At 41.2% G+C, this 9,083-nt stretch overlaps 1 protein-coding gene across 1 annotated transcript; it reads left to right on the top strand.

Annotated features, from left to right (window-relative positions):
• Positions 1 to 356: 356 nt before the first annotated feature.
• On the top strand, positions 357 to 2,654 carry LOC134568805 (caveolin-3-like). The gene is made up of 2 exons (XM_063427474.1): positions 357 to 509; positions 2,018 to 2,654. Exons 1-2 carry the CDS (start codon positions 423 to 425, stop codon positions 2,354 to 2,356), a joined length of 426 nt encoding a protein of 141 aa, XP_063283544.1. The 5' UTR covers positions 357 to 422; the 3' UTR covers positions 2,357 to 2,654.
• The last annotated feature ends 6,429 nt before the right edge of the window (positions 2,655 to 9,083 follow it).

The raw sequence follows: 9,083 nt of genomic DNA, 5'->3' as shown, positions 1-9,083 counted from the left end.
AATTTCCTTTTAAATTCACCACAATTCAGTGTTTAGGGGTTTTCACTAAACTGTCAATTGTGTTTATTCACTAAACCGTGAATAATAAAACTAATCTAATTTATAAGGTAGCCAATTTAGGACTAAAGCCCAGTTTCTGATTTCTTTCCAGTTCAGATATATTGGCAGATTCAGTTTTAAATTCACAGAGATTCCCTGCTCTGCTGTCAGTCCCCGTCAGCCTGTATTCACAGTTGTTTCCATAACAGCCCAGGCAGGTTTTGCTTAGGGGTGTGTAGAGTAACTATGGGCCAGGGCCGGGCTGTTTGATGCTCAGTCCCATGGAAACCTCAGCCTCCAGCTATAAATACAGTGATGGGGAGCCAGAACCACTAGAGACAGAGACAGGCCTCCCCTAACTGCAGGACATTTCTCCAAGCATCATGGCTGAGCCAAAATCCATGCAAAGCGAGCCCATGCCTTTAGATATGGAGAACCGTGACCCCAATAACATGAATGAGCATGTTAGGGTAAGTATGGCACCAAATATGGTGATTAGGTCCTTGTGGGTTTCCAGAGAATGACATGTGGAGCTGTGGGTATCTTGGTACATTACTCATGGATGGAATATTATTGTAGCAGAATATTATCTAGCTCTGGGAAGTATATAATCACTTGTGGTGCATCTCAGTGAGCAACGTTAGGATCCATTAATGACCTTTTTTTTGTTTTGGACAATCTTTATTTTTCATTTTAGTTGTAGTTTTCATTAATGCACTTTATATAGAGGTGGTACAACTTCTACAAAACTGCACAAAACGTTTTAGCCTAAATTTTCAGTTTATACTTCAAATTGGTGTTTAGTTAATAACGTATAGTGTCCACAGCAATCTAGTTCCATAGATCCGATTCAGAAAAAGAACCTTATATCACAGGGATTTACATAAAACTGCCAATGCCAAATAAGGACTTTACACAGGAGGGATTATGTTTAACAATAAAATTGCTTGCTTTTTCGTTTATTGCTCTAGCCTCTTTTTTTATTTTTTATTATTATTTTGCATATATAGCTGCTATGCTATAGCAGGCCATGTTTAATATGTATTGTATGAGTATTAGCACTGGAATTTTTTTCCCTGTAAAACTTAAGCATTTCTTAAAGTCCATTGTTGAATAATAATAACAAGTCATAATGTTGTTCAATGCAGTGATTTCAAAATCTGTCCTCAATGCATACTAACAGGCCAGGATTCTAGGCAATTCTAACAGTCAGTGGTGTGAGCAGTACATTTTTATTAGGGTGTGCACCTGGGTGGGAGAGCCCTGGTGGGCACGTCAGTGATGCAACTTAATGGATGTAGTCTAATCAGAACTGGATTAAGGGTTCCAGATTGTGGCCCCTTTCTAGAGCCCTGTGCTCTGTTTCTGTGAGTCGTGTGTGTAGTGGCTGAGTGTTGTGTGTGTGTGGAAGAGAGCTGTATGGGAGGGGGGGCTGAGTGTGTCTATTTGTGTTTGTATGCATTTATCACAGTGTGTGTCTGTGTCTCTGGCATTGTGTACATGTGTATAGTGTGCAATTCTGGCTGAGCAGTGATGATACTACAGTGGTTGCTAAGGTCGCAGTCTTTCTGTGTTCCACCTGTCATAGGGAAAAAGAATAGCTAAGCAGAGAGCTCCCAAAATTAGTTACTGTATGTTAATTTAAGTCATATAACAGATTATGCTATTGAAAGCAGCACGTGTCGGGTCTTTTCCTGCAGGATAAGTTATTTATCTCCAGACAGCTAAATGATGGCTAATACAGAACTGCGCTCAATGCTCAAAACGATCAGCCAATGAGCACAGCATGGAGCAGCTTAGCGCAGTGGAGCTTCTCCTGCAAGGAGGACCTGGATGAAGGTGTTGGGAGGGCCATACGACTCTTGCTGTAGTGGTTATGATGCTTTAAGTGTTCCTTTAAAATATGAACCAGGCACCAGTGATAATAAAGCACACTTTTCAATGTTCATCTTCTAATATTGTTGTCTTTTCTCACCAGGTCCTCTTCGAAGATGCCTTTGGAGAGCCTGATGGATCCCACAGTATTGACGGGGTATGGGGTATGTCCTTCAAGACATTCAACGGCGTGAAGAACTGCTGTTACATAGTGCTGTCCATACTATGCGGCTGCCCAATGGCCTTTTGCTGGGCCCTGGACTTTGCTTGCATTCAGTGCTGTCACATCTGGATGATTGGACCTTGTGTGCACATCTGGAAGATGAATGTGTCCTGTCTGAAGATGTTCTGGAGCTCATGCGTGCATTGTCTGTGCGACCCATGCTGGGAAGCGTGCGGCCTGTGTCTCAGCCTCATCCGTGTACAAAACAAGAACGGATAATGTACCGGTCCTCACCTCATCAGCTCCTAACCCTGACACTACTGAGGTCCAACTGTCCCTGTATATATAACAACACTGCTGCACTGTCCTACAAAGCACAATGTATCACAGCAAGCGTCCTGCAATGTTACACACCTTGACATTGCAATGGTTCCTATGTCCGTATCGTTCTGTCCCCAAGAGGACAATTATTATCCAAGAGTAACTAATTACTGGACTGTTATATTCGTTATAGCATTAATATTACCCCATTGTGATGTTCGTTCCTGATAATAAAGAGTTTTGTGCCTCAAAGTGACACTGACTCATTTAATGCTTGTATTTATCTGCTGCAAATAATAAAATAAATACGTTTTGCTAGGATGCAAATGCCCATCTTTCTGTGATGGCTAGTCTTTTCCACTGCAGATGTTGTGAATTACATTTCCCATAATCCTCAGCTGGTTAGGGGACCTTTAGTAGGCCAGGGATGCTGCAGTACTAAAGGTTTGCCAATGAGTGGGCTATAAGGGCAGAGTACTACTACTGAAGCTGTTTTCATTATCTAACAATCACAGGATTTGTAATGCAGTCTTTCACACAGCACACACTACATTAAATGGACAGTATAGGCAACCAGACCTCTTCATCTCATAGTGGTGTGAGTGTCATGTGCCCCCCTATTAACCTGGCTGCAGTTGAAAACATTGCTATTCTGCAGGAATATATATAGGAAAGCTACTAAAGGCACTTCCATAAAATAGCTGGGTATAACTTCCATTTTAGTCAGATGGTCTCAGGAAGCCATCTGATTGCCAAGGCGTGGCATTTTGCTGCACATGAGCACTAGCCTCCCAATGCTTTTCTGTGGGGAAGCATTGGATTGGCTGAGATCATCATTGACACTTGCCATTCAGATTTTTATTTACTACAATTCAGATTTTAGTGACTACACCTTTTAAAGAGATACTCCAACCAAATACCTATGTTTTTATAAAGTAGTAGAGTAACTCTTTCTGTTCTGATCTGCACTCCCAACTTAAAAGAAACAAATATAAAAAAAAAATCACTCGCCCTTTGCCTGTGGGGTAGGGTTGTCAGTGAGTGTGGGCTGATGGGAGAATGTGGGACGTGTTGGCTATCTCGTACCAGCATGCTGTGACGCCATACACTGGCCAAAGTTAGTGTTAATATTTGTTTGTCGTCAGGAGCCGAAACGCGCGTCGAGCTAATTGTTTGTTATTTTGTTTCTCACTTCACTTGGTAGCACTACGCACAAGTTTTGAGTTAGTTTAAGTTTGTTTTACCTTAACTGAGGAAGGGTCAGAGGTTCAGGTAGGCATTAGTGGCTCATCCACGGTGCCGAGGTACTATAGGGATAGCCTTTACTTAAGCGTTCGGCTTTGGGGGATGTTAAGGGTGGCTACCCTTTTATCTGTTTTTTCTCCCACCCTTGTTCTCTACCTCTGTATACACCTGCTCCTCTGTGTAGGTAGGTTGGCATTACCTTTCAGCTTTTTTAGCTGATTCCTTACACAGATTTCTCTAGTTGTATGTCTTCATATAGACATTACACTTTTCCTTGCCTTTCCCTTCCTCTGTTTTAGGTTTCCCTTAGGTTTATTAAAGGTAGGGTTTCCTTTATATTAGTTATTCTACCACTTGGACTCTCAGTTTGCCTTTCCTTCTGTGATATGTAAACAAAAGCCTGACGGATATATATATATATATATATATATATATATATATATATATATAGTGAAAAACGAATGTGATAAATGCAATTAAAAAAATGAAGCGTCAAAACTAAACAATTAAAGTGATAGTCCTTTTATATAAATACTCACAATACATGTTATATAGCTGCTAAATGAAAATTATAATTGTGATGTTACTATCCAAAACCAACTCAAATATATACCTGTGGTCACCTCTAAAGGGCCCTCTGGGGGGGGTTAACCCCAAAGGGAATCTGGTCTGGATTCCAAACTTAGATTATTTAAATACACTTCAGTTTATTTAGCACTGCACTATTTAATTTGCTTCCCATGTTAGAATTAGTAGTGTAGGACCCACTGATATCAGGGTACAGTAACGTAGTGGTCGGCTTAACACAATATGGCCATATGGTGAAACTGAATCCCCATATATGTTTGCTGAGATAGGTGATAGGTAGCCTTATAAAATGTAGAAATGTATTTTATGAGTGCGCTGTTCCTTAATCTATATAATGATGCCCCAAATGACACAGCTGGAGCTAAAATTACACCTCAGACAGCCAAAGGGTTAAACGCACCGACACCACTTGTAACCCTTCAAGCATGAATTGTAAGAAAGGCAAAGGGAATTAGTCCAACATAGCTGGATTAAAATAACTCTCAAAGTTAGCTATCTTTCAGCTAATTCTATTGTGGCTTAAAATGTAAGATTCATATTGAATTCGCTTTCAATCCCCAATTCACAATTTGGGGTTTACACTAAACTTTGAATTGTAGAACATTAAAATCCAGATGCTAAATCTGAGACCAAACTAGCCGAGCTGTGACCATAGTATAAACCAAAGAAAAACAAGTTACTTGCGCTCTCTCCTTTATCCCTATGTATTTTTAAACAAATGGAGGGGAGGACTTTTCTTTCTGCATTTGTATCCATTTTTTGTATTACTCAGCCTTGTTACAATGCAGCCGCCCATCCCATGTGTTCCCTATTAAGGGTTAATAATGTATAGGGGTGTATATAAAAAATACCCCTTTCTGTCTCATTAGAGATTTTTGCCAGAGGCTCAAGGAAGCAAGATGAATGGTTAGAGTTAGGACCCACCTAGGGGGGTCTGCCTTGATGTTGGCAGGTGGGCTCATCCTCTCATGGCCATTGGAGGTAACTAAAAGACCTCCATTTGTTTAACCCCTTAAGGACCAAACTTCTGGAATAAAAGGGAATCATGACATGTCACACATGTCATGTGTCCTTAAGGGGTTAAAAATACATAGGGATAAAGGAGAGAGCGCAAGTAACTTGTTTTTCTTTGGTTTTTACTATATATTGGGGCTGATGTGTACTGTAGTCATTGCAGACGCCCAGTAGTGATGGGAGTGAGCGCAGGACTTTTCTTGCTGCATTTGGAGCTGTGACCATAGCTGCGCTGGAGAATGTTTCCAGATAGGCTATTTTCTCCTATATTTCTGATTTCAATGTGTTGCGGTTCGTAGTTTGCTGAATTAGCCCCTTAGTGAATAATCTTGATAGTAAAGCATTCCTTATCCCCCTGACAATACTTGCATCATTATAATCTGTATCACATTGATCACACAGTCTTAGTGTCACACTGAACAAGTGTGAAATGTAAAATAATCACTTTAACAGTGAGAGAACACAGATCTCAGTATTCCAAATGTGTCTCCTCATAAATGTCAAACACAAGCTTTATCAGCCATCCGTCTGCTGTGCGCATACACGGGGCAACTTCAAACAAGGACAATGGCTACTGTAAAAATTGATCTCGGCACTGGATGTCTTACAGGTAAAAAACTATCCAAAATTTTTATGAATTTGATAAAATGGTTTCATCCCTTATCAAAAGAGCGAACACCTTTACCAAACTTGCCTTTTTTATATAACAATCTACCACAGCTGCTGGACCGCCGTTCCATGTATCCACCACTCTTCAGTGTCTGCCGCAGCTGTAACCTTTTCATATTAAAGTATATGCGTGCTACTTCACTGCTTTCAATTGGAATACTTCTGAAATGGAGAGTGTCTTACACATAGGATTTATTCACTTCATTTATTGTGCAGAATTGCAAGTTTCAGGCAAAAATAGTTAAACTGAAAAGAAAAAAAGTCTGAGTGGGGGAATTTTTTGAGTTCAGCTAATTTAAATTAAAATGTAGCAATTCCAGCATAATTACTAAATGTACCAGTTGTTTGCTTTTAAACAAAATAATATAAAATCACCCGTGTGAAGCTAAAATATGCAGAGTTAATCACACCTTATGGAGATATTCAGAGTTAATGGTTATAAATTTCAAATTTAAGGCCAAAGTATTCAAACTGGAAGGCGACTTGGAGAATTGTTCCAGTTTGGCTACGTTGGCCTTATGTGTGAGATTCACATAATATTCCCCAAAATTCTCCCTTCAGAAAATAACCATAATTTTGTTTAAATGGGGTATTCTAAATACTAGAACAACTGCATTGTACTGTAGTGGTTATGGTGGCAGGAGTCTATCCTATGGTAAATAGTCAAAATGTTTCTTAATCGTTTGGCACTTACCCGGCTCCAGTGGGTACCAACTGTCCTGCCCTCTTTTCACATGCACTAACCGACATATAATACACACTTATTATAGACAAACACAGACTGCGTACTCACATTCAAGCTTAGTAGCCCCCTAGAACTCAGCCAGCACTCTGTGTGGTGACTATTACAGTAGGAACACAGCTATTTGGCTGACTGTTCCCCCTTCTCGCCCAGCCTCCAGAGTCTTTGCTTCCAGGACATGACGGCCTTCATTAAATGCTGAGAATATTGCATTGAAGTGCTTGGCAGATTCTGTTCCATCGTGATTTCACGGATTCATCCCACTCCGTCAATTGCCTGTCCCCCTATTCCACATCCAATCAAGCAGTATTTTTTTTATTTATTTTAGGAAGGTTTCAGGGGGAATCAGGTCACAGCTTCTATTGTAAGAAATATTAATAAAATGATTTTCTCTAAAAACTGTAATGCTAATACTCAACTCCTCAGAGTGCCAAAGCTGCCATGACATAGAACAGAACTACAACTGCCACGGCTTACCCATACTCAGTGTATAGAAATGCACATTCTAAGATAGGTGCACTTTTAAACCACCTGTCTAAAGAAAAACAAATAAAACTAAATACAGTGAAATAAGGAAATGTGATTTTCAAGTATTTTTTTTTTGTATGTATGAATTTGTAAGCAATTTAGTCAATACAATGACATATTCATGCTTTAGAAAAACCACTCTACATGGTAAAGTACTGTGGAATGGAGATTATATACATATATATATATAGATTTTTTTTTTGTGACCTGGTACCATATAACCACATAGTCCTACTGATAGGAACACCACACAAATCGCATTTCATGTAAATGCAGTCTTTCTTTATTAAGAGGTCTGGCAATTTAAATAAAAATGTTGACTCATGTTCCCAAGTCTCTTTGGCTATATCCAACAACCCTCTAGGGCAGGGGTAGGCAACCTTTTAGTAGTACTGTGCCGATATAGGATTGTGATGTCCTGTAGCGTGCCGATCCTATTTTTTTTTAATTGAGGTGTGTATGCTGCCGTATTCTGCTTGTGTTATTTATACTGTAATTGCTTTGTATCGTTGAATTTGTGTGAATATGAGCTATTATCAGGGGTGTACCTAGAGTATTTGGCACCTGGGGCGGATCCTGGGCTTGGCACACACACACAGGCAGAGAGACACATACACAGTTACAGTCACACACACAGTTACAGTCAACATCACACAGTCACAGGCAGACACACACACACACACACACAGTTACAGGCATGCAGTCACATACACACACACATATACAGTTACAGGCAGACAGTCACACACACACAGTTACAGGCGTGCAGTCACACACACACACAGTTACAGGCATGCAGTCGCACACACACACACGCACACACACACACACATACACAGTTGCAGGCAGACAGACACACACACACACACAGTTACAGGCAGACAGACACACACACACACACAGTTACAGGCATGCAGTCACACACACACACATACACAGTTACAGGCAGACAGTCTCACACACACACACACACACACACACACAGTTACAGGCATGCAGTCACACACACACATACACAGTTACAGGCAGACAGACACACACAGTTACAGGCAGACAGACACACACAGTTACAGGCATGCAGTCACATACAAACACAGTTACAGGCATGCAGACACATACACACAAATACAGTTACAGGCATGCAGACACGCACACACACAAACACAGTTACAGGCATGCTGACACACACACACACACACACACAAACACAGTTACAGGCATGCAGTCACACACACACATACACAGTTACAGGCATGCAGACACACACACACATACAGTTACAGGCATGCAGACACACACACACAAACACAGTTACATGCATGCAGACACGCACACACACACAAACACAGTTACAGGCATGCAGACACACACACACACACACAAACACAGTTACAGGCATGCAGACACACACACACACACAAACACAGTTACAGGCATGCAAACACACACACACACTGACACACACACACACACACACACAGTGTTACAGGCATGCAGTCACACACACACACAAACACAGTTACAGGCATGCAGACACGCACACACAAACACAGTTACAGGCATGCAGACACACACACACAAACATAGTTACAGGAAGACAGTTTTACAGACACAGTCACACACACACACTATTACTTACAGACAGGAGCTGGAGGAGGAGTGGGTTCACTGGAGTTCTCCTGAAACCTGTTAGGTGGAGAAGCAGGGATTCCTTCTTGATGCACCTCCATCTGCAGCAGCAACAGCAGCGGGTAAGGGCCTATTAAGCCCTGCCCCACTGCCAATTTGACTCCGCCCCCGATTCTGCTTAGCTCCGCCCCCACTTTCCTTCTGTGCGGCCAGTTCAGCTGCTCCTTGCGTGTGTGAGCTTTTCTGGCCGCCCGGCACCCTAACTACCAT

This window comes from Pelobates fuscus, chromosome 7, assembly GCF_036172605.1.
Source record: "Pelobates fuscus isolate aPelFus1 chromosome 7, aPelFus1.pri, whole genome shotgun sequence".
NCBI classification, from domain to species: Eukaryota; Metazoa; Chordata; class Amphibia; order Anura; family Pelobatidae; genus Pelobates; species Pelobates fuscus.
The sequence above is the reverse complement of the archived record's forward strand: the minus strand, read 5'-3'. Positions and strand labels throughout refer to the sequence as shown.

What these genes read in the sequence shown, in the direction of transcription:
- LOC134568805 (XM_063427474.1), top strand. Translation starts at nt 423, where the DNA reads ATGGCTGAGCCAAAATCCATGCAAAGCGAGCCCATGCCTTTAGATATG. An exon ending in ACATGAATGAGCATGTTAGG is followed by an intron (nt 510 to 2,017) that starts GTAAGTATGGCA and finishes TTTTCTCACCAG; the next exon opens with GTCCTCTTCGAAGATGCCTT.